At 40.5% G+C, this 25,891-nt stretch overlaps 1 protein-coding gene across 3 annotated transcripts; it reads right to left on the reverse strand.

The window, feature by feature from the left end:
* Positions 1-16,045: 16,045 nt before the first annotated feature.
* Positions 16,046-19,778, reverse strand: LOC139570977 (putative nuclease HARBI1). Of its 3 annotated transcripts, none has more exons than XR_011674210.1 (8): positions 19,028-19,778; positions 18,764-18,940; positions 18,612-18,673; positions 18,076-18,249; positions 17,961-17,996; positions 17,308-17,862; positions 16,915-17,026; positions 16,046-16,820 (listed from the first exon to the last, which is right to left on the reverse strand). XR_011674210.1 is itself a non-coding variant. In XM_071393389.1 (8 exons), exons 5-8 carry the CDS (start codon positions 17,777-17,779, stop codon positions 16,450-16,452), a joined length of 1,071 nt encoding a protein of 356 aa, XP_071249490.1. In that variant the 5' UTR covers positions 17,780-17,862; positions 17,961-17,996; positions 18,076-18,249; positions 18,612-18,673; positions 18,764-19,778; the 3' UTR covers positions 16,046-16,449. The 3 variants fall into 3 exon arrangements, 2 of the variants coding, with proteins under 2 accessions (XP_071249490.1, XP_071249491.1); XM_071393389.1 differs by adding an exon at positions 17,123-17,238 and having other exon boundaries at positions 18,764-19,778; XM_071393390.1 differs by adding an exon at positions 17,123-17,238 and having other exon boundaries at positions 17,308-18,249.
* Positions 19,779-25,891: the final 6,113 nt, after the last annotated feature.

Genomic DNA, 25,891 nt, shown 5'->3' on the forward strand with positions numbered 1-25,891 from the left:
GTTTTCTATCCAATAATAACTATAATATGCATATTGTACGAGCAAGAATTGAGTATGAGGCAGTTTAATTTGGAGACGATAAATGCTAACGTTGAAACAGCACCCCCTATATTGAGAAAAGGTTAATTAACACTCTCCATCACTGATGTGGAGTACAGCTCAGGTGGTATGTTGTTTGGCGCAGAGGGGGGCAGCACCCGTCTTTGTTTGTTCACTGTTCCGAGCCGGCTAGTCTGCCAGAGAAATTGATGTGAAGAAGTTGTCCATGGTCACATTTCTGCCTTTGCCCATGTAAGGCTCCACGAGTCTCAAAACCACAGTCTCAGACAATCACTCACCCGCTGGCCTGGTTTCATCTTTCCCCAGATATGAAAAGCCTTTGAGCAAGTACTTGGTTTCGACATCGGCGGCTAACCAAAACTTAATTCCACATTTGACTGGTATATTGGCCATGTATTGTGTAAAACGGCACCGAGCTTGTGTTGGGAACAGTTGCTCATTAACAGTTATGTTCTCTCCAAGCAATGCAATTCTTCACAAAACTTTTCCAGGTGTCTGAAACGGCAGCAAACTTGTCTGTCTGCACGCATATTGGTCTTGTCTCCTTCTCATCAAAATGCAAGTGTTGCATAATCTCTCTTGCATGGCATGTACTCTTGAAAAAAGTCCACACCATACCTATCAGACCACAATGACTCCACACCCATGCTCTTTCTGCCAAATGCCTCGCAGACATACAAGAGTGAAATAAATGCTTTGAGTTCATTCATAGACATGTCCCACGTACTGTTTCCATTTCTGTGCGCATGAGCGACAGTACAATCTCTGATGTGCTGCAACATCTGCATGTCACATACTGTAAACAAAGAAAACTGTTGAGTGCACTAGCAATGTGTCTCTTTGAATGAGGTGTAGAGCCTACTCTCTCTCTGAGAATATTCTGGGAAGGCAAACATTCCTGTTGCGCTCTCATCATTCTTTTCTACCCAAACCGTGCCATCCCTCCCAGACTCTTGTCTCACCATGGCAGTTGGGATCACCGTCTCAGTTGGCCCTGTTCTGTTTTTTTTCGTGGCGAGGTGCAGGCATCGGAGGCGGAGGCTCGAAGTCAACATCAGAATCAGATGAAGACTCGTCTATAGGCCAACTTATTATGAGTGAAATTAGTTTCAGTATAGTTTAGGTGTAGTTAAGTCGGGAATCTATGTAAAAAATAAAAAAATAAAGTAAAATGGCTCTAAATACTTTTCTGACAAATTCGGACAAATTAGCAATGTACATTTAGGAAAAATTAGGGAAGGAGGAGGACATTGCCTTTTTGGCAGATTTGTTTACTATGGCAGAAGGTTTCGCGTATACTGTTTTATTCATGTTAATGAAATTGGAGACAATGCCTATATGTTCATAGACAGACCAAAGATATGACCATTCTAGTCTAACAAAAGTGTTTTCTGTGTTGAGAGATAAAACAGCTCAATGAGTTGTTGATTCTGTTGAAGCATTGAAGATATGTAATAGTCGACGGAGGTTATCCGAGGATAAACATCTTTTAACAAAACCGCTTTGGTCCGTGTGGACCAATTTGTGTATCTCAAGACTGGACAACAACATTTTTGAAAAAAGTTTAATAGCTGTGTTAATCAAAGATAGTCAGAACACTGGGTAGCATCCTTACCTTTAAAAAAAAAAAATTGCGAAATTTGTGCTGTATCCACATCTCTTCAAAATGAACCTTAGTGAATGGCTGTGTTAAACATTTAGAGCAGGGGTGGGCAACTCCAGTCCTCGAGGGCCTGATTGGTGCCATTTTGCCACAACTTTGGAATTATGCGGTTGGGATGGTGTTCTTCGGCTTGCAAGCTTCCCCTTTTTTCCTCCAATCATAACGATGGTAATTATAGCCAAACAGTTCTATTTTTGTTTCATCAGACCAGAGGACTTTACTCCAAAAAGTACAATCTTTGTCCCCATGTGCAATTGCAAACCGTAGTCTGGCTTTTTGTATGGCGGTTTTGGAGCAGTGGCTTCTTCCTTGCTGAGCGACCTTTCAGGTTGTGTCGATATAGGACTCGTTTTACTGTGGATACAGATACTTTTGTACCTGTTTCCTCCAGCATCTTCACAAGGTCCTATGCTGTTGTTCTGGGATTGATATGCACTTTTCGCACCAAAGTATGTTAATCTCTAGGAGACAGAACGCGTCTCCTTCCTGAGCGGTATGACGGCTGCATGGTCCCATGGTGTATATACTTGCGTACAATTATTTGTACAGATGAATGTGGTACCTTCAGGCATTTGGAAATTGCTCCCAAGGATGAATTAGACTTGTGGAGGTCTACCATTTTTTTCTGATGTCTTGGCTGGTTTCTTTAGATTTTCCCATGATGTCAAGCAAAGAGGCACTGAGTTTGAAGGTAGTCCTTGAAATACATCCACAGGTACACCTCCAATTGACTCAAATTATGTAAATTAGCGTATCAGAAGCTTCTAAAGCCATGACATCATTTTCTGGAATTTTCCAAGCTGTTTAGAGGCACAGTCAACTTAGTGTATGTAAACTTCTGACCCACTGGAATTGTGATACAGTGAAATAATCTGTCTAAACAATTGTTGGAAAAGTTACTTGTGTCATGCACAAAGTAGATGTCCTAACCGACTTGCCAAAACTATAGTTTGTTAACAATAAATTTGTGGAGTGGTTGAAAAACTAGTTTTAATGACTCCAACCTAAGTGTGTGTAAACTTCTGACTTCAACTGTAGGTAGTGGCAGAAGTCATAACACATTTTTTTATATTCAATTAACACAGCAATGCTGATGTTGTATCTTAGAGGTAACGCACCAGACATCAAGGTATATGCAATTAGCGCTACCCAAGGACCCAGGTTCGCCGCCCTGTCTCCCTGTCACACTTTTTGTGCTGTCTTGGTAATTGTTCTAAATAAAAATAAAAATGAGGTTAAACATTTCATTAAAACACTGCAAACATACATGTATTTAGAATGAACATAAACCATCAACACATTTCAATAGCTATATACTGTACATAACATTCGATCATTGTTGTGTTGCTTTGTCAGGACAAGCTACACTCCCTGCAGTCTTGACCTGGACACTCCATCTCTTTTCCACTGGAGGCATTTCTCATCCCATGATTCACTAATCTGGAACTTGCATCAAATATTTTGGGCTGATTACCTTGAGTACATACAGTACACCAATTCTTTCCAAAGGACATCTAAGTACACGTTGTAACAGGGACCTTAAAGAAAAGGCCTGTCATCATGTATTATGCGATACATTTGCAATGATAAACTTTATGTGCCACATAAATGGACTTTATCAGTTAAAATAACGAACTATTTATATATTATCTAGGCTACACTTGCCATTATGATCAACTGAATATATTATTAAATGTGCCTACAAATGTGAGCCTGTAGGACTTGTGCAACACTGTTTTCAACCTATATGATAAGGCTTGGAAGAGCGTAATGATTAATACTGGGATAGTAAACAAACAAACAAAAGTTTTCCTATACAAGAGTGAAATAAATGCTTTGAGTTCATTCATAGACATGTCCCACGTACTGTTTCCATTTCTGTGCGCATGAGCGACAGTACAATCTCTGATGTGCTGCAACATCTGCATGTCACATACTGTAAACAAAGAAAACTGTTGAGTGCACTAGCAATGTGTCTCTTTGAATGAGGTGTAGAGCCTACTCTCTCTCTGAGAATATTCTGGGAAGGCAAACATTCCTGTTGCGCTCTCATCATTCTTTTCTACCCAAACCGTGCCATCCCTCCCAGACTCTTGTCTCACCATGGCAGTTGGGATCACCGTCTCAGTTGGCCCTGTTCTGTTTTTTTTCGTGGCGAGGCGCAGGCATCGGAGGCGGAGGCTCGAAGTCAACATCAGAATCAGATGAAGACTCGTCTATAGGCCAACTTATTATGAGTGAAATTAGTTTCAGTATAGTTTAGGTGTAGTTAAGTCGGGAATCTGTGTAAAAAATAAAAAAAATAAAGTAAAATGGCTCTAAATACTTTTCTGACAAATTCGGACAAATTAGCAATGTACATTTAGGAAAAATTAGGGAAGGAGGAGGACATTGCCTTTTTGGCAGATTTGTTTACTATGGCTGAAGGTTTCGCGTATACTGTTTTATTCATGTTAATGAAATTGGAGACAATGCCTATATGTTCATAGACAGACCAAAGATATGACCATTCTAGTCTAACAAAAGTGTTTTCTGTGTTGAGAGATAAAACAGCTCAATGAGTTGTTGATTCTGTTGAAGCATTGAAGATATGTAATAGTCGACGGAGGTTATCCGAGGATAAACATCTTTTAACAAAACCGCTTTGGTCCGTGTGGACCAATTTGTGTATCTCAAGACTGGACAACAACATTTTTGAAAAAAGTTTAATAGCTGTGTTAATCAAAGATAGTCAGAACACTGGGTAGCATCCTTACCTTTAAAAAAAAAAATTGCGAAATTTGTGCTGTATCCACATCTCTTCAAAATGAACCTTAGTGAATGGCTGTGTTAAACATTTAGAGCAGGGGTGGGCAACTCCAGTCCTCGAGGGCCTGATTGATGCCATTTTGCCACAACTTTGGAATTATGCGGTTGGGATGGTGTTCTTCGGCTTGCAAGCTTCCCCCTTTTTCCTCCAATCATAACGATGGTAATTATAGCCAAACAGTTCTATTTTTGTTTCATCAGACCAGAGGACTTTACTCCAAAAAGTACAATCTTTGTCCCCATGTGCAATTGCAAACCGTAGTCTGGCTTTTTGTATGGCGGTTTTGGAGCAGTGGCTTCTTCCTTGCTGAGCGACCTTTCAGGTTGTGTCGATATAGGACTCGTTTTACTGTGGATACAGATACTTTTGTACCTGTTTCCTCCAGCATCTTCACAAGGTCCTATGCTGTTGTTCTGGGATTGATATGCACTTTTCGCACCAAAGTATGTTAATCTCTAGGAGACAGAACGCGTCTCCTTCCTGAGCGGTATGACGGCTGCATGGTCCCATGGTGTATATACTTGCGTACAATTATTTGTACAGATGAATGTGGTACCTTCAGGCATTTGGAAATTGCTCCCAAGGATGAATTAGACTTGTGGAGGTCTACCATTTTTTTCTGATGTCTTGGCTGGTTTCTTTAGATTTTCCCATGATGTCAAGCAAAGAGGCACTGAGTTTGAAGGTAGTCCTTGAAATACATCCACAGGTACACCTCCAATTGACTCAAATTATGTAAATTAGCGTATCAGAAGCTTCTAAAGCCATGACATCATTTTCTGGAATTTTCCAAGCTGTTTAGAGGCACAGTCAACTTAGTGTATGTAAACTTCTGACCTACTGGAATTGTGATACAGTGAAATAATCTGTCTAAACAATTGTTGGAAAAGTTACTTGTGTCATGCACAAAGTAGATGTCCTAACCGACTTGCCAAAACTATAGTTTGTTAACAATAAATTTGTGGAGTGGTTGAAAAACTAGTTTTAATGACTCCAACCTAAGTGTGTGTAAACTTCTGACTTCAACTGTAGGTAGTGGCAGAAGTCATAACACATTTTTTTATATTCAATTAACACAGCAATGCTGATGTTGTATCTTAGAGGTAACGCACCAGACATCAAGGTATATGCAATTAGCGCTACCCAAGGACCCAGGTTCGCCGCCCTGTCTCCCTGTCACACTTTTTGTGCTGTCTTGGTAATTGTTCTAAATAAAAATAAAAATGAGGTTAAACATTTCATTAAAACACTGCAAACATACATGTATTTAGAATGAACATAAACCATCAACACATTTCAATAGCTATATACTGTACATAACATTCGATCATTGTTGTGTTGCTTTGTCAGGACAAGCTACACTCCCTGCAGTCTTGACCTGGACACTCCATCTCTTTTCCACTGGAGGCATTTCTCATCCCATGATTCACTAATCTGGAACTTGCATCAAATATTTTGGGCTGATTACCTTGAGTACATACAGTACACCAATTCTTTCCAAAGGACATCTAAGTACACGTTGTAACAGGGACCTTAAAGAAAAGGCCTGTCATCATGTATTATGCGATACATTTGCAATGATAAACTTTATGTGCCACATAAATGGACTTTATCAGTTAAAATAACGAACTATTTATATATTATCTAGGCTACACTTGCCATTATGATCAACTGAATATATTATTAAATGTGCCTACAAATGTGAGCCTGTAGGACTTGTGCAACACTGTTTTCAACCTATATGATAAGGCTTGGAAGAGCGTAATGATTAATACTGGGATAGTAAACAAACAAACAAAAGTTTTCCTGTAGCTGCATGGCCTATTGCATTGACCAAACTTAGCTGTAGATAGCTATGTTGTTCGAAGGTTGAGCGCTTACTTTAACTATGCAGTGATCACTTTCATTGTTTTCACCTACAGCCGATGATGCACCAAAAAAAACGGTGCTTGTAGCAGTTAAATTCCTATATATAACGGGTGGTCATCTGTCGCTGGGGCTGGGTACCTGAATAGGCCTCTTCTCGCTGGACTCTCTGTGCTTTCCTGAACAGACACTATTTTAGTACTTCTGAGGGTAAAGACAGCTGTGGCACATCGTTTCGTTCTATCTCTAGAATTTGCTTGTTCCCTCGCAAAACACCCAATTCTTTCCACATCATTGGCACTTGTTTTATATTTCGCTAGAAGATTGTGACACGAGCCACATACTGCTTTTGAAACCCTATCACTAAGCGTGACAGGTTCGGTTATCTCTTCTGAAGCCAGTGCGTAGTCATCAACATATTTTGATGGGGTTTTAATCTGTGATTTCACGGCCTTCCTCACGCACTGTTGCACCTACGACACTAATCTAGTGAGCACCTTTTATGCTCCACCAAAGCAAGGCATTTTATTGGTTTGACGTGTTGCGAGCCATCACCGATTTACACCTGGTTCATACTCCCTTTTAGCTGATTTTATGCCAAGGACTTCCCCAAGCTTCCCGTTAAGGGAAACCTGGTTCTCGACAAGGCTAACTCCCTATAAACACTGGGTTTAGTGGTCTGTCTTATCAATAGGCCCAGCTTTGCACGACGTCCCCGCTCTCCACCCATCTAAACAACCACACTTTCCACAGAGTGGTGGTGGTGGTGGTGGTGTGGGGAGTGACAGCTCCAGGCACTGTGCTGACAGATGCCCCACTCTGGGCATCAGGTGCTGGGACAGCAATAAAGGAACATTAGAAGGGGAAAGGAACAGGTAATTGTTCTAGAGGTGCTTAGCAATTGTTTTGAGCTATTACACACAACTATTGTAGACTCTACAACCTGTGGCAGAGTCAAATAAGCAAGTTTTGAAATTATCTTTCTTTGATCAGGGAGTCATAATAAGATCAAGGTCTCTTTTAAAGATGAGCCTTGAATTATAGAAATACACCCATAATATAAATATATATATCAATACAAAATGCAAGCAGAAATAAAACACAGTCATAAAAAACAAATACATTCACCAACATATTCTGAGTCATGATTACTTTCGCAGTCAAAAAGCAAGCCGAGATCTACAGCTCAGATTTGTTTTTTAAACATTACTTAAAAATGTAACATTAACCTAATAAAAACAGTTCTGTAGGAATTATGTTTCGGCAGTAGGCCTAATTAGGGCTCTTACAGTGACCCTATTACCGCCACACCGGTGGTCAAGAGTCATGACGGCAGTCAAATTCTACGTGACCGTTTAGTCATGGTTATTAGGCTTCTCCAAGCTCTGATGCTACTGATGGTCATTAGTTGCCTACCAAACTTGCTAACTGCCTGGTACTCAGCCCTCTGTTGTCCCTTTAATCAATCTGACATCAATGCAACTGTAATCAAGAGCCCATGAGCTCATGTTGCCTAACATTTCTAAAGTCTATGGAATTGGGTGAGAAAACAGAGTTTGATGGCCTCTTAAAAAGAGGAGGATCCAATCAGCTTTCTATAGGTTAGGCCTACTATATTTATTTATCAACTTTCCTAATATTAAGCACATTGCTTCGCTATACAACAGAAGTATAGCCTACCTGGCTGGCATTAAAATTAACCATGGTTAAAGCATCCATTAGCTATTTAAGTGCATAGTCCTCCCTTAGCTATTTACGTGCATATATGACATGCATTTTATTTCCCATGCCCCTGTTCCAAGACAGGTGAATGATAATGGTCCATTCTAAATCAAAACTAATATCACACGTATATTATTTAGTGTATGTAAAGACAACATCATTTTAAGATTAGTCTGATGGGTGACAATATTAGAATATCACTTGTGAGTTATGTATTATCACTTTTTTGGGGCGACTTCTCAAATCATAATCGCACACTTCATGTATCCTAGCCCATAGGCCTATATGTTTTGATGTTTGTATAACAACTAAAGTGGCCAAATACCTTCTTAAAATTAAGCACATTAATCCGCTTTAGAACCGGTGTAGAGCCTCACTGGCATACAGTGCATTCGGAAAGTATTAAGACCCCTTGACTTTTTCCACATTTTGTTACTTTACAGCCTTATTCTAAAATATATTTTTTTCCTCATCAATCTACACACATTACCCCATAATGACAAAGCAAAAACAGGTTTTCAGAAATACCTTATTTACATAAGTTTTCAGAGCCGAAATTGAGCTCAGATGCATCCTGTTTCCATTGATCATCCTTGCGATGTTTCTACAACTTGATTGGAGTTCACCTGTTGTAAATTCAATTGATTGGACAACATTTGTTCAAGGCACACACTAGTGCATGTCAGAGCAAAAACCAAGCCATGAGGTCGAAGGAATTGTCCGTAGAGACAGGATTGTGTCGAGGCACAGATCTGGGGAAGGGTACCTAAACATTTCTGCAGCATTGAAGGTCCCCAAGAACACAGTGGCCCCATCATTCTTAAAGGGAAGAAGTTTGTAACCACCAAGACATTTCCTTGAGTTGGCCAACCGGCAAAACTGAGCAATCGGGAGGTGACCAAGAACCCATGGTCACTCTGAAAAAGTTCCTCTGTGGAGATGGGAGAACCTTCCAGAAGGACAACCATATCTGCAGCACTCCACCAATCAGGCCTTTATGGTAGAGTGGCCAGACTGAAGCCACTCTTCAGTAAAAAGCATGACAGCCTGCTTGGAGTTGGCCAAAAGGCACCTAAATTACTCTCAGACCATGAGAAACAAGATTCTCTGGTCTGATGAAATCAAGATTGAACTCTTTGGCTTGAATGCCAAGTGTCAAATCTGGAGGAAACCTGGCACCCTCCCCACGGTGAAGCATGGTGGTGGCAGCATCATGCTGTGGGGATATTTTTCATCGGCAGGGACTGGGAGACTTGCCAAGATTGAGGGAAAGATGAGTGGAGCAAAGTATACAGAGATCCTTGATGAAGACTTGCTCCTGAGCGCTCAGGAACTCAGACTGGGGCGAAGGTTCATCTTCACACAGGACAACAACCCTAAGCACACAACCAAGTCAACACAGGAGTGGCTTCGGGACAAGTCTCTGAATGTCCTTGAGTGGCCCAGCCAGAGCCCGGACCTGAATCCCGGTCGAACATCTCTGGAGAGACCTGAAAATAGCTGTGCAGCGACACTCCCCATCCAACCTGACAGAGCTTGAGAGGATCTACAAAGAAGAATGGGAGAAACTCCTCAAATACAGGTGTACCAAGCTTGTAGCATCATACCCAAGAAGACTCAAGGCTGTAATCGCTGCCAAAAGTACTGAGTAAATGGTCTGAATACCTATGTAAATGTGATATTTCAGTTTTTTTTTATAGATTAGCAAAAATGTCTAAAAAACTGTTTTTGGTTTGCCATTATGGGGTATTGTGTTTTGAGTGGAAAAAACCTATTTAATCCATTTTAGAATAAGGCTGTAGCGTAACAAAATGTGGAAAAAGTCAAGGGGTCTGAATACTTTCCAAATGGCTGTGCCTGAGTTTCACATTTTGGGAAGATAATTTTCACCATAAAGCTACACCTTTATAATAAAGCATTAGATGCATAATCACATTTGCCATCACTTTCTTGAACAGTTTTTTCCAACTAATTGATTGCATTTTGGAACATTCACTCTTATTATATACTGACATGTGTGCATTGCTGCACTCCTAATGTGAAAAATAATTGCTTAATAGTTTATCAACATTTTAAGCTAAACGATCAGCCTCATTGATTTTAAGATTTTTTTTTATGCGAGTGGTTGTATTAATTTGGGATCTATCGCATCCCACAACTGTCCCAGAGTATGCTTGGAATATTTATTTATTGCACAGAAGGACAAGTTGACCAATAGAATAAGTTAACTTTTGTACTATGGGGATAGTAGATTGACATAGGCTAGGTCTTTTGTTGTTCGTTAGGCCTACTCATCTTGTTGGCTGATTAAAAGTAGGTTAATGTGGACTGTTCTAACATATTCAAAATGTGCCTCAGAATTCGATAAGAGGGACGCTCGTTGTGTCTATCTTCAATCACTTGTAGCCAATTTCTTAGCCTATTTCTTTCTTCTTGTAGCCTACCTAGCTATATCTGAGTAAGAACTGCATCGGAGCACGGCAGCCGGGTGAAAGGAACTATAATTAGCCTATTATATTCAGCCCAAGGGCAGAATGGCCACTTTGCCCGCAAAAGGCATGGATTTTTTAAGGTGCATTACGGCCACACAAGGGGGATGCCGAAATTTGAAGCCTGGTGAGAATATTATCAAGTGCTTGTCAAATTGTGAATGAGAGACTGATGAAGTGTGTGCAGCTTACGACTTATTTTTAAATCATCCTTCAAGTCCCATCATTCAGCCTTAGAATGTATTCAACATCAAAACCTATAGCCCAACGTTTGTTTCACAACTAAAGTTGCATTAATAACTCTAAATTAAGCATATCGGAGGACCAGTTTCTTTGTTAACAGCTCAAAACAGAATTGCTGCATGTGCGCACTTCGCTTGGAGAAAATATATTTTCTATTTCATTAAACTATTTTTAATTGTATCCTTCATACTATAAAATAATAAAAAAGAATGCCATGGAATTCTGAGCAAATCTTGTCTGCTAAATGAACTAGTGTAACCCAAAGTCACATGGAATAGCCATATCAGGGCCTAACTAGGGCTGTGGCGGTCATTACATTTTGTCAGTCGGTGATTGTCAAGCAAATAACTGCCGGTCTCACGGTAATTGACCGTTAATTAACAGAAACACATTTAGCATCTCATGGATTCCAAGCATAGCCTACAAGCCACCGATGCAGACCTTTGAACATCTACATTTTAAAAAGTCTAATAAATCCATGTAATATAGCCTAAACCATAACAATGAATCCCATTATTTATTTTAGACAGGTCTAAAGAAACATTATGAAGAAAATGCAGTCTAATTCAGAAGAACAGAATAGTATACTCTGATTTGTCCTTACGTTAGGCTCTGATCAGACTATACCTTATGGCTGTGGACAACACTAGTTCATTTAGCAGACAAGATTTGCTTAGAATTCCATGGCATTATTGTTCTCTTATTTGTGTCTGGAAGTAGCTCTCAAACTAGCCAACATTAGCCAGTTAGCTTGGGTGCTTGACTGCTGCTGTTAGGGCAGAACGCTCAGATCAACCCTACTCCTCGGCCAGAGCATCCAGTGTGCGCTCCGAGAGCGAAACGCTCTAAATTTACGAACGGACAATCTGACAATGCTCTGACTTTACGAACGCCCAGAGCACATTCTAGCACTCCAGATTAAATTTACGAACACACCTGTTGTATAAACCAGCCTTTAGTCCTGAAATCTTTGGTTGTTTAGTACATAGCATCACATGTGAATCCTTAAAGAGACGGGTGGGGCTAAAGCTTAAGAGGGCGTGAAAAATGCTGCATGGGTATAGTCAAAGAAGAGCTCTCCAGCAGGTACTTAAATATTCAAGTGCAATTTTCTCAAAAGGGAGGTTACAGGTTTATCAACTTTCAAAGCAGAATTACTTTTCCATTGTTCCTTAACTGTAGTGTATGATATACAGTGGGGCAAAAAGGTATTTAGTCAGCCACCAATTGTGCAAGTTCTCCCACTTAAAAAGATGAGAGAGGCCTGTAATTTTCATCATAGGTACACTTCAACTATGACAGACGAAATGAGGAAAAAAAATCCAGAAAATCACATTGTAGGATTTTTAATGAATTTATTTGCAAATTATGGTGGAAAATAAGTATTTGGTCAATAACAAAAGTTTATCTCAATACTTTGTTATATACCCTTTGTGGCAATGACAGAGGTCAAACGTTTTCTGTAAGTCTTCACAAGGTTTTCACACACTGTTACTGGTATTTTGGCCCATTCTTCCATGCAGATCTCCTCTAGAGCAGTGATGTTTTGGGGCTGTTGCTGGGCAACACGGACTTTCAACTCCCTCCAAAGATTTTCTATGGGGTTGAGATCTGGAGACTGGCTAGGCCACTCCAGGACCTTGAAATGCTTCTTACGAAGCCACTCGTTCGTTGCCCGGGCGGTGTGTTTGGGATCATTGTCATGCAGAAAGACCCAGCAACGTTTCATCTTCAATGCCCTTGCTGATGGAAGGAGGTTTTCACTCAAAATCTCACGATACATGGCCCCATTCATTCTTTCCTTTACACGGATCAGTCGTCCTGGTCCCTTTGCAGAAAAACAGCCCCAAAGCATTATGTTTCCACCCCCATGCTTCACAGTAGGTATGGTGTTCTTTGGATGCAACTCAGCATTCTTTGTCCTCAACACGACGAGTTGAGTTTACCAAAAAGTTCTATTTTGGTTTCATCTGACCATATGACATTCTCCCAATCTTCTTCTGGATCATCCAAATCCTCTCTAGCAAACTTCAGACGGGCCTGGACATGTACTGGCTTAAGCAGGGGGACACGTCTGGCACTGCAGGATTTGAGTCCCTGGCGGCGTAGTGTGTTACTGATGGTAGGCTTTGTTACTTTGGTCCCAGCTCTCTGCAGGTCATTCACTAGGTCCCCCCGTGTGGTTCTGGGATTTTTGCTCACTGTTCTTGTGATCATTTTGACCCCACGGGGTGAGATCTTGCGTGGAGCCCCAGATCGAGGGAGATTATCAGTGGTCTTGTATGTCTTCCATTTCCTAATAATTGCTCCCACAGTTGATTTCTTCAAACCAAGCTGCTTACCTATTGCAGATTCAGTCTTCCCAGCCTGGTGCAGGTCTACAATTTTGTTTCTGGTGTCCTTTGACAGTTCTTTGGTCTTGGCCATAGTGGAGTTTGGAGTGTGACTGTTTGAGGTTGTGGACAGGTGTCTTTTATACTGATAACAAGTTCAAACAGGTGCCATTAATACAGGTAACGAGTGGAGGAAAGAGGAGCCTCTTAAAGAAGAAGTTACAGGTCTGTGAGAGCCAGAAATCTTGCTTGTTTCCATTTAAGATATTGGAAGAACTGTCCACATTTACTTTTCATCAGCCAACAAGATGAGTAGGCCTAACGAACAGCAAAAGACCTAGCCTATGTAAATGTACTATCCCCCATTGAACAAAAGTTGATCTATTCTATTCTATGCGAGGAATAAATATTCCAAACATAATCTGGGACAGTTGTGGGATGACATAGATCTCAAATTAATACAATCACTAGCATCAAAAAAACTATTTTAAGCAATGAGCCAAACGTAACAGATGAAAACATTTAGCTTCAAATGTTGATATACTATTAGGCTATTTCTTCATATTATAAGAGCAGAAATGTGCACACGGCAGTAGGCTACAAGCACGTATGTTCCATTATCAGGAAAACACCATTCTCAAAAGTGACCACAAATGTGATTAGGCATGTAATGCTTTAATTATAAAGGTGCATTTTTAAGGTAAAAATGTTCTTCCCCAAACTTGAAATTCATGCGCTGCGTATCTATGCCAGTTAGAATCTACACTCCTTATAAAGCAGATTAAAGTCCTTCATTTTAAGAAGTTATTTGGCCATTTTAGTTGTGATACAAACCTTATCAAAACATATAGGCCTATGGGCTAGGCTACATGAGGTGTGAGACTATGAATTGAAAAAGTTGCAAAAAAAAGCATGCCATGTTTGCCTTATGCTGGGTATCATTCACAAGTGATAGGCTAATATTGTCACCCATCACAGTATTCTTTATTTCATCGTCTTTACACATACTAAATTATATATGTGTGAAATTTGTTTTGATTTATTATCATGCACCTGTCTCAAAACAGGGGCGGTGGAAGAAAATACATGTCATCTATGCACTTAATTAGCGAATTGAGAACACTTTTCCCATGGTTCATTTTCATACCAGCCAGGTAGGCTATACTCCTGTTTTAAATAGAAGCAGTTGAGAATGAAATATAATAGGCCTAGCCTATAGAAATCTGATGGGTTCTTCCTCTTTCTAATAGAGGGCATCACTCTGTTTTCTCTCGCAATTGCATAGCCTATAGAAATGTTGCACAACATGAGCTCATGGGCTCTCATGAAGTGTTTGATTAGATTTTAGATTACATTTGCATCAGAGTGATTAGAGGGACAATAGAGTGCGGGATACCAGGCAGTTAGAAAGTTTGTTGGGCTACTACTGACCATCAGCAGCATCAGAGCTTGGAGAAGCTTAATTACCGTGACTAAACGGAAGCCAGGAGATGCTAAATATGTTTATGCTAATTAACGGATCACCGGCTGACAAAATGTCATGACCGCCACAGCCCTAGGCCTAATACATTATCACAGCATACTGGCTATATGCCTGGTCTGCCAATATTGTTATTCTCAGACCATATTATGTTTCAAAATTCGAGCTTTGATTAAAAAAATTATTATCTTTTTTATATTGCTGGACTGATTGTACCTGCATCTGATGGTCATGGTGCTTTCAAAACAACTGGGACCTCGAAAAAAAAAACGAGGTCAAATCATGACGTCAGTGATCTTCAGGTCGGAAAGTTGGAGCTCTCTATAGAAAGATGCCAGAGTTTCCGACTTGGAATTCCGATTTGGGTGACCGTTCAAAACTATTTTTCCCAGTCGAATCTCAAGTCCCCAGTTGTTTTGAACACACCATTAGTGAGGGAGAGAGCAGCAGAGGGTCTTCCTCTCATGGTCCCTGCTCCCTCCTTCCTTTCCTCCGGCGAAACTGACCAGAAGGGACTCCTATTCCACCTGATGGCGAAACTTGAGTAGCACTGCATCTTCCTCAGTCATGCACAAATTCATGTTTAGGTGAAATTTATTTGCACCAAAGAAAATAAGTGATAAACAACAAATAAATAAACACGGTGTCACGCCCTGGGGCCTGTTGCACAAAACTAGGATAAGGGATTAAGCCAGGATATCTTGGTGATCCTGGCTCAATTGATCCGTAATCCGGTTGCACTAAAGATGGATAGGGGGCAGGAGGATATGTTATGGTATAAATTACCATGGAGATTTATTCTGTGGAGCTAGCCTGCTCCAGACCAGGCTAAATTCCAGGATCTATTTAATCTCATCCCTAATGTCAGTCAGCAGTCACCACAAATGGAAACCAATAGTTATTTCACTGCTCACTATACATTGTTATCACATATAACTAGACCCACTGTTATTATTTAAACGTTTGTGATCATTAATTTCAATGATTTTGGATAAAAAATGATTTTTAGATGATGTTGCTATCATTAGATAATTTACAGTTTCCCATAGACTATAAGGCTATATATAAAATGATAGAATATTAGGGCCACAGAGGGGAAAAAAACACAAGTCATAATATTGTAACCAGTTGTTTTAAAGGAGGACAGTTGTTAAAATGACAGATGTGGGGCATTTCGTGAAATTGTACTTCAGTATGGTTTCATAAACAAAGACATGCTGATGTGCCAGAATATTAAGTATCACATTGTCATAAGTATCAAAACTGTAAAAACAATATGTAGCTTTTCTGCAGAAAGAACCAGCCTCATAAATTTATGACTTTATCCTTTTTCTTCAGTGTGGCCCTAGTACTCTGTCATATAAACAAATACACATTCCATATGAATATAAAAACACAATGTGTAACATTATGTTCCTTTATTGAATAAGGACAAAACAAAGCAGGTAAACCATCAGCTCCTTTCGAAACTGAAGTCACAGTGACTCTACAAGATGGAAAGCACAGAATCCAAGCATATTATACAAAATGATACATACACATTCAAAGGTCTGTATATAACACACCCTGCATGTCTGCACACTAAAATAAATGCAGGACAAATCCATACACATCAACTGAACAGACAAATGAATGGATGCAGTAGCCTCCCTGCAGCCTTGTATTACACACAGTATACCGCACAAACATCATAAGAGGCCAAATTCGTCAAAAAACGAACCCAAAAAAAACCAAATTCCTCTGCCACCGCAGGACATATTTAACCAAAATTGAAAGCACACATACTAACTAAAATAATTCAACACATATTGGTCCCTCAGCAGCCGACCACTGTCGTCATCAGGGAAGATTGCCGGATTGTCCCAGTCCATGGCTGGTGGCACTCTGGGGGCCCTCTCCTTCCTCAGGCAGGCCACATTGTGGAGGACAGCACAAGCCACAGTAATATCACATGCCCTAACAGGGCTGACCCTTAATTTGTGAAGGCAGTGAAAGCGTGCCTTCAGGAGGCCAAAGGTCATTTCAACTCTGGCCCTGGTCCTGGCATGGGCATGGTTGTAGGCCTGCTGTGCTTCCTGGGGGTCTGTGAAAGGTGTCAGGAGAAAAGGCTGGCAGCCATACCCCCTGTCTCCCAGCAACACACCAGAGAATTCACCTGTCAACACAAAATCTCATCATTACTACCTCATAAACACAGTGATATTCTTGACACAGCCATGATGGTTATAAATAGGGGTTGTGTGGCTTACCTTGTGATAGGCACTGATAGATTTCAGAGGCCCGAAAGATTCTGGAGTCATGGACTGAGCCAGGCCATTTTGCCACAACATTGCTGATCACACAGTCAGCATTGCAGACCATCTGAAATCATAAGATGAGGAATATTACACCAATCAATGCACATCACTGGCAATGCAGAGTGTTCGTCAATGGACAATATCAAAAAGTTATGTTCACCTGAACATTAATGCTGTGAAAGGATTTCCTATTCACAAAATCGGCCTCATGGGCACCTGAGGGGGCTTTTATCCTTATGTGTGTGCAGTCCACTGCACCAATGACATTGGGGAAACCTGTCACACAAAGTAATGAGTGTCCTACTATGTGTTAACAGTTGTCCTGTAATTTGTAGATCCTCTTACCTGCAATCCTATAGAACTCCTCTTTGATGTCACAGAGTCTTCTGTGGCCAGGGAAGGAGATGAAGACATCTGCTAATGCTTTGATAGCCAGACACACACTCCTTATTGTGCGGTAAATTGTGGCCTTGTTCAGCTGTTCTGCATCCCCCACTGAGTACAGGAAGGCTCCACTAGCAAAAAAGCGCAAGGCCACACAAACCATTTGCTCCACACTCAGTGCATGGCTCCGTGCAGTGCGGTGCTTAATCCTGGGACCCAGTAGTCTGCATAGATACCTGATGCCATCTGCAGAAAACCTGTATCTTTCATATAGATGGTCATCAGGGAAGGCCAGTGGGTCCAACCGGTCCCTGAAGACCCTTTCTCGCCTGAAGGCTCTCCTCAGCACAAGTGCTTCTTCATCCACCACATCTCGCACGAATGGGCATGCCATTGTCAGAGCAGAAAGGAACACACAATTTTGGGCCTTCATATAGGCTAGTGGCCACACCTGGTGCTGGGGGGGTGGGCAAAAGAGGGCGATGCCTTATAACGATGACTTGGTTGTACTGATTGCTGGGAAAATAAAAAAAACCTTAGAAAGATGCCACCGTCCTGTGTGCTCACAATAAGAGCTCATATGTCATGGCTCACTTGACTTTACGAGAATATACCTAATTTTTATTTTGAGCTGTGTCATCTTCTTGGAGCTGGGGGAGGAAAGAAAAATAATGATTAATACATTTGTGTTACAGTTAGCATACAGTGTACATTGAAGGCATATCTCACCTCCCTCTCAAGTTTTTTTATTTCAAGGTCCAGTTTCCTAATTGTCCTCTTTTTTATTTCGGACTCCAGTGCAAGATTTTCCATCTTTTTCTTCTTGTACTGAATGTCTATGTCTGCCAGTTCTATTTGGCGCCGGAGGTGGTTGCCATACAACTTTCTGATAGCTTGTGAGCTCTGTGAACACAATACAATTAGCGCAGCTGGAATTTGGCAGGATGTGGTGTCCTTTTATTAATACGCACTATGTTGCCAGGCTGGTTTTCCCACTGTATAGCATCTGGGTCCTGTAAAAGAAATTAGATTTTTTGATTTTGATGAGGACTCCTCACCATTGTAGAGTAAATAGTACTTTCACAGTCTTAACATGATACCTCATGCATCAATCCAGAGAGATGGTCTCCTCCTCATCATCGTCTCCATCATGTGCTGTTGCTGCTGCACTGGGGCCTTCACCCTATCACATTTAATCGGATTCATATTGAAGCTAGTAGACAAGACATGCCAGGCCTACAGTATGCCTTTGATGGAGTACTCACTGGATCAGCATCGTCTGGTGCTTGTGCTGGTGGCTCTAACAGGAACACAGTGCTGCCAGACACTGCAAGGCAATAGGTAAACCAAAGTCAGACAGTCCAAATTGATTCAATATGAATGTGGTTGTATCCCATGTAGAGATGGAAGGACATACCTTGAATGAAGCGGGTGGCATCTTGGGAGGAACCTATGCTCGTCTCTTTCCCCCCAGGGATCCCCTCTAAGACGGGCCTGCCTTTATTTAGCTCCAAGGCCATGTCCTCTGCTGGGGTAAGGTCAGCCTTTGGTGACCCACCACCCGTGCCTTGTCTGTGGGTATTCTTTTTCACTGCTAAAACAGTACAGACAATGTGTGAGCAGGCACCTTCTGGGTACAATATATGCTTGTGCTTTGTTAAATATTAGTCAGGGACCATACCATTCTGCAGAATGTTCTTGTATTTGATTTTGACCTGCTGCCATGTCCGTTTTGGCCCGTTCATGTTTAATCTACACACACACACACACACACACACACACACACATTTAATGGAGTCACACTGCAAAAAATTACTTGGTATTTTTGTCTTGTTTTCAGTAAAAATATCAAAAAATGTATCATAGCTTTATACAGTGTGATGGAGTTACTTTACACAATTTCACTCATATCTGCAGTGCATTTCAATTAAAAATTTAACCGTTTCATAATTACAGTACAACTGCATTTTTGGAGATGTGAATTAAATATTTGAATTGTAATTGTGATGTTTCAGCGGAGCGGTGAGTGTGTAATTGTGCACTACTTACGCATTCAGGCGGTCTGCAATACTTTGCCACGCTTTTTCTCTTTGCTTTATCACTGTGGCGGTGTTGCCTTTCTTCTTAATGATATCTTTTACCTCCTCGTATGCCTCCATGAGGATTTGTGCTTCCGACGGGGAAAAGTACGCGGCTCTAGTTGCCATGGTAAATCAGTTAATCTGTGATCTGTGGCGGGGTCTATTTGAGTGAGCCGTGAGCGCGCACCTATCCAGGATTGGTTTCACCTGGCTTAATGAATCCGTGTCTGCTCATCCTGGCTTGGTCTTTGTGCAACCAATTAAGCCTGGACGCACATGTTTTGGCTTCATTGAGCTCAGCTGAGTCATTTATCCCGGATGTCTTAATTCTACTTTTGTGCAACAGGCCCCTGACCTTAGTTCCTTGTTTATGTCTCTATTTTGGTTTGGTCAGGGCGTGAGTTGGGGTGGGAGTTCTATGTTTTATTCTATTTTTTTGGCCTGGTATGGTTCCCAATCAGAGGCAGCTGACAAATGTTGTCTCTGATTGAGAACCATACTTAGGTAGCCTGTTCCCACCTGTGTTTGTGGGTAGTTTTTTCTGTTCAGTGTTTTTTCACCTTTCAGGACTGTTTCAGTTATTCCCTTTTGTTATTTTTGTATTTAGTGTTCAGTGTCAATAAACAACATGAACACGTACCACGCTGCGCTTTGGTCCTCACCTTCTTCTACCAACAGCCGTTACACACGGTGTGCAGGTGTGGTTGAAAGTCCAAGGGCTTATATAAAACCCACACCACAAAAAAACTATATAAAATACATAAGTACAAAAAAATAGATTTGTTAAAACAGAAAACAAAACCCACTAATCAAAAATGTACAAATGAACCGATCAGCAATCACCCCAAAAATTGAACAGTAAATGTTTATTTTAAATGTGTTTGTGCATGTGTGGAGATTACTGAGTGGTTTGGTTCATCAGGCTGACCCCCAGTCTTCGTTTGAAGTTATTGAGGGATGATGAGGTTTTGGTAATGTGAAGATAAGTATTCGAGAGTATGGTACCTCTATCTGTTAGAGAATTGACTATGTGAGGTGTGCCAGTGGGGAGGGTGAAGGTTATCGCAGTGTCTTGTGTCAAATAGATGGATTTCAGAACGAACCTGGAAGAATCAATTGAAGGGTTTAGGTAAACTGTCTGGGAAGTATGAGTGGTTGTAGATGAAAATGCATAATTTAAGTACATTAATGTGGTAAATAGTCAAGATATTGAGTTTCTTAAATAAAGGTGCAGATATAGCCAAGTAATTATAGGTGGTTGCTAGTCTTGCACATTTATTTTGTATGATGAGTAATTTGTGTAGGTAGGAGGCATATGTACTGGCCCAGGCAATATTACAGTAAATGAAGCTATAGTAAAGAGTTAAGGAGCAAGCCTGATGAACCAAACCACTAATCTTTCTGATGATAACATATTTCATCACTTTGCTGCATACAAATAGAATATGATCTTCCAGGATAACTTTTCATTAACTAGAATTTAGAGGAATCTAATGGATGTGACTTGTCCCATTTAATTCCCACCAATTGAGTTTCTTTCTGTCCCTTGTTTTACAATATTTCTTATTCTTACTAGTGAATACAATAAAGTTGGATTTTTTTAAATGTAAAGATAATTTGTTTATCTGGAACCATTCGGAAAATTTGGCCAAGCCTGAGTTGGCTTCATGAATTAGTGAATCTAAATTATTGTGTGATAAGAATTTTGAGACTTGTTTTGGTAGTCAGTGGCTGTATTGGAGGGGGAGTGTTTGTCTCTTTTCTGACTGTACAGTATATAACCAGTTTCTCAGGCTCCATCTCATTGTGCTTCATTCTATAGCTAGGGGACTTTTGATATCTCCAGGATTGATAAGTATACTTTCTTGTGTCTTTATCTGTTGTGGTCTAGTACTGTCTTTTTGCTAGCTAGGGCCATCTACTTTAAGTGCTGCCTGTCTTCCCAGTGGCCTACTTGGTGTGTGAATTCCTGACTGCTCATAATTTGCAGAGAGTTGTTGACACATCAATCAGGATCAAAGGGCAGGGCAATTTGTGACTTGTTTTGGTAATCAGTGGCTGTATTGGAGGGGGAGTGGTTTCACCTCTCCTAGGCAATCAGCAATTAGTACAGGCAGGTGTGCTCTCCACCTCTGCTAGACAATTAGCAATTAGTGTTAGTTCTTCAGTCTCCCCTGGTTTCTCAGTGGCAGCCGTAGGTGGCGGTCGTGTTGCAAAGCTAAGACCGTTCTGCGGAGTTGTTTGAGGAAGGAAAGCTCCACACAACTCTCTCACTTGAGTGTCTTACCTAGTTATTTACAGATTCTCATTTTGCTCTTTTGTAGCTTTGTCAACTATGTGTCTGTTCTATATCTGTTTGCACCTCTCCCTGTAGTATTTGCAGATGCTCCCCACCACTTGCTGCAACCCTTCTAAATTAGTCTACCCTGCGCGCACAACCCATGTTGATTTCCGGGTCTCTGGCAGGGTTTGGAACTGTCAATCTGCAGTCAAGAACACAGAGTTCATCTCAGCCTGTGAGGCCCTTCAGTCCCTTGACTTTTTGGCCCTGGCGGAGACATCGGTTAACACTGATACTCCAGCTGCTATTTCTTCATCTGACTATGTTTTTCTTTTCATAGTATGAGAGCATCTGGTCATCGCGGTGGTGGCACAGGTCTACTAATTTCTGCTAAGGGGAGATTCTCTTTCCTCACCTATCCATCTCATTTGAATTCCATGCTGTCACTTGTCCACTCAAGCTTAACATTATTGTCTTCCATTGCCCACCAGGTGCCCCTGAAGAGTTCCTCAATGAGCTTGAAACCTTGTAAAGTTCATTTTCTGAAGATGGCTTACCGCTCTACGTACTTGGCAACTTCAACATCCCGACATCTGCCTTCGATTAATTTCTTTACAACTCTTTCCATTCCTTGCCCTATTTGACCTCACCCTTTTCCAAGCCCCTCCAACTTACAAGGCAGGCAATACACTTTACCTCATCTTTACTAGAGGCTGCTCGCCTACTAATCTCACCGCAACCCCCCCCCTCCAGGTCTCTGATCTACTTTTACTTTTCTGTCTCCCTTTCCTCCACACTAACCACTCAGGCCATGACCATCTGGGTAGGGGCTGTTGCAATCTTCACTCTCTTTCCCACTACTCCCTTCTCTTCTATCATCTCTCCTTCTGCTAAATCCTTCTCCCTCCTGTCTTATGATTCTGCCTATTCGACTCTACACCATTTCTGCAACCTATGACTCGCACTGTCCCCTTTTCTCCTGCTCCGTGGCTGAGTGACTGATTGCAAGTGTCGTGACTTTGCTATCATTAAATTGAAGACTTATAGTTTTTATCAAAGATTCCTGTAATTAGGGATTACGCGATCAACTGAGTAATAACGTAACTAATTAACTATGAATTTGGGAGCACCAGGGAAAGTAGTCAGATTACAAAGTTATAATTTCCCAATATAACCTTTCAGATATTTTCATATCTGATCAATAGTCTTCTGAGTAATGATTTATTTATTTTACCTCACGTTAGTCTCATTCCAAACGTCGTAAATTGTTGGTTATCTGCACGAACCCAGTCTTCACTATGAGTCATCCATACATCAATTGTCTTAAATCATTTATTTATTACTAAGTAAGTAATTCACAGAAATAAACAAACAAACTTAAAATGGTTACATGAAATGGGAGAAATATGCCCTAGTGGGCTGAACCGGCATGGCGGCTTGTTAGACAAAGGGAAAATTGCGTTCGACTAAGAAGTCACTACAGAGTCCATAATTATAACAATTGACATGCTAATCCTTACACATGAACGCTCACTCATTCGGGAATAATTTCAATCAATATATGTATATTTACGCTCAATGTGTTGTCTTGATCGTTGGAGAGAAGTTAGTTTTTGTTGGAGTTCCTTCTGTCTCTGTCTTAGTTATTGTGGATAGTTCAGAGTGACATTCGTTATAGAATGGATGTTTCGGCAGTTGTCTGTCTTCGCGTTCAATGATACCGAATTCCTAGCTGCAGACTAGTAGTCAATATCAAAGACTTGTTCTTATTCGTCTAAGAGTTTAACCATGTGGTATGGTTAACTCTTGACACTACAGGGGGTGCTGTTTCAACTTGGACATTTATCGTTCCCAAATTAAACTGCCTCGTACTCAATTCTTGCTCGTACAATATGCATATTATTATTACTATTGGATAGAAAACAATCTCTAGTTTCTAAAACCGTTTGAATTATGTTTGTGGGTGAACCAGAACTCTTTCTGCAGCGAAATCCATGACAGGAACTGTGAAGGTCTGAAAACGAGGCTCTGTTCTCAGATCAGTTTAAAGCTCTGTATGTATCCTATGGGTCGACATGAACTGCACCCGCCTTCCCCTGGATGTCAGTAACCAATGAGAAGTGGAATGGAGTGTCTACGTAGTTCTCAGAGCTTATAAAAGGCCAAGGAACGAAGTGAGCTCTCTTTTCGTCGTTCGTCATTGCGCAAAGCAAGACCTCAAGATGGCATTTTGAAACGCTCAGTTATCGGCCTTAGCTATATCCGTCTGTAATTTAATTCGATATAGGTGTTAGAAACATCATAACGAAGTTATTTTAAACCGAGTTATATCAGTTTATGCGAGTATATTGCTATTTTCGGAATTTCCTTAGTATTGCGTTTTGGGGATTTGGGCATGTTGTGGCCACATAGCTATTGTTAGCTGCTAATTCCGAAGTTGAAGACGACGTTTTACAACCAAGCAACGATTCTTTTGGACAAAGGACACCTTGCCCAAGATTCTGATGGAAGCTCGTCCAAAAGTAAGAGATATTTATGATGTTATTCCGTATTTATGTGGAAAAATGTAAACGCATTTGTCCGCCATTATTGCGGCACTAGTCTGGCTGTAACGCACACTGTATGTCTAGTAACGTTAATTTTAAAAATCTAACACAGCGGTTGCATTAATAACTAATGCATCTTTCATTTGCTGTCCAACCTGTATTTTTTTGTCAAGTTTACGATTATTTATTGATTAGATTAGGTGCCTCTCCAAGATGGCGCCGGCCAGAATGCATGACCTGTTGCCACTGATCACATTGTAAAACCACGATTTGTGCTGCTAAATATGCACATTTTCGAACAAAACCTATATGCATTGTGTAATATGATGTTACAGGACTGTCATCTGACGAAGTATATCAAGGTTAGTCAAAAATTATATATCTTTTGCTGTATTGTTACGATCGCTAACCTGTGCTGCTGGTAAATTGCTTGTGTTTCTGGCTATTGTGCTAAGCTAATATAATGCTATATTGTGTTTTCGCTGTAAAACACTTAAAAAATCTGACATATTGGCTGGATTCACAAGATGTTGGGCTTTCATTTGCTGTACGCTGTGTATTTTTCAGAAATGTTTTAAGATGAGTAATTAGGTATTTGACGTTGGTCTCTGTAATTATTCTGGCAGCTTCGGCACTATTTCAGATTGCAGCTGCAATGTAGAACTGTGATTTATACCTGAAATATGCACATTTTTCTAAAAAAACATATGCTATACAATAAATATGTTATCAGACTGTCATCTTATGAAGTTGTTTCTTGGTTAGTGGCTATTTATATCTTTATTTGGTCGAATTAGTGATGGCTACTGATGGAGTAAAAAAAGTGGTGTCTTTTGCTAACGTGGTTAGCTAATAGATTTACATATTGTGTCTTCCCTGTAAAACATTTTAAAAATCAGAAATGATGGCTGGATTCACAAGATGTGTATCTTTCATCTGGTGTCTTGGACTTGTGATTTAACCTTTCACGGCTACTAACCCCGGATCCGGGAGCACCCCCCACCCCCCACACACTGATTAGCATAGCTAGCATAGCTTCACAAGTAGATAGTAGCATCTAAATATCATTAAATCACAAGTCCAAGACACCAGATGAAAGATACAGATCTTGTGAATAAAGCCACCATTTCAGATTTTTAAAATGTTTTACAGGGAAGACAAAATATGTAAATCTATTAGCTAAACACGTTAGCAAAATACACCACTATTCTAACTCCATCAGTTTCTTACTCCTTCAGGTGCTATCACCAATTCGGCTCAACTAAGATATTGATAGCCAATAACCTATAAAAAAAACCATCAGATGACAGTCTGATAACATATTCATGGTATAGGATAGTTTTTGTTAGAAAAAAGTGCATATTTCAGGTGGAAATCACAGTTTACAATTGCACCGACCATCACAAATCCACTAGAATTACTAGATAGAGCAACGTGTATGACCAATTTACTCATCATAAAACATTTCATAAAAATAGACAAAGCATAGCAATGGAAAGACCCAGTTCTTGTGATTTCAGACCATATTTCAGATTTTCTAAGCGTTTTTCAGCGAAAACACAATAAATCGATAAGTTAGCATACTACATGTGCAAACGTTACCAGAGCATCGATTCCAGCCAAAGAGCGCTATAACG

This window comes from Salvelinus alpinus, chromosome 3, assembly GCF_045679555.1.
Source record: "Salvelinus alpinus chromosome 3, SLU_Salpinus.1, whole genome shotgun sequence".
Classification (NCBI taxonomy): Eukaryota; Metazoa; Chordata; class Actinopteri; order Salmoniformes; family Salmonidae; genus Salvelinus; species Salvelinus alpinus.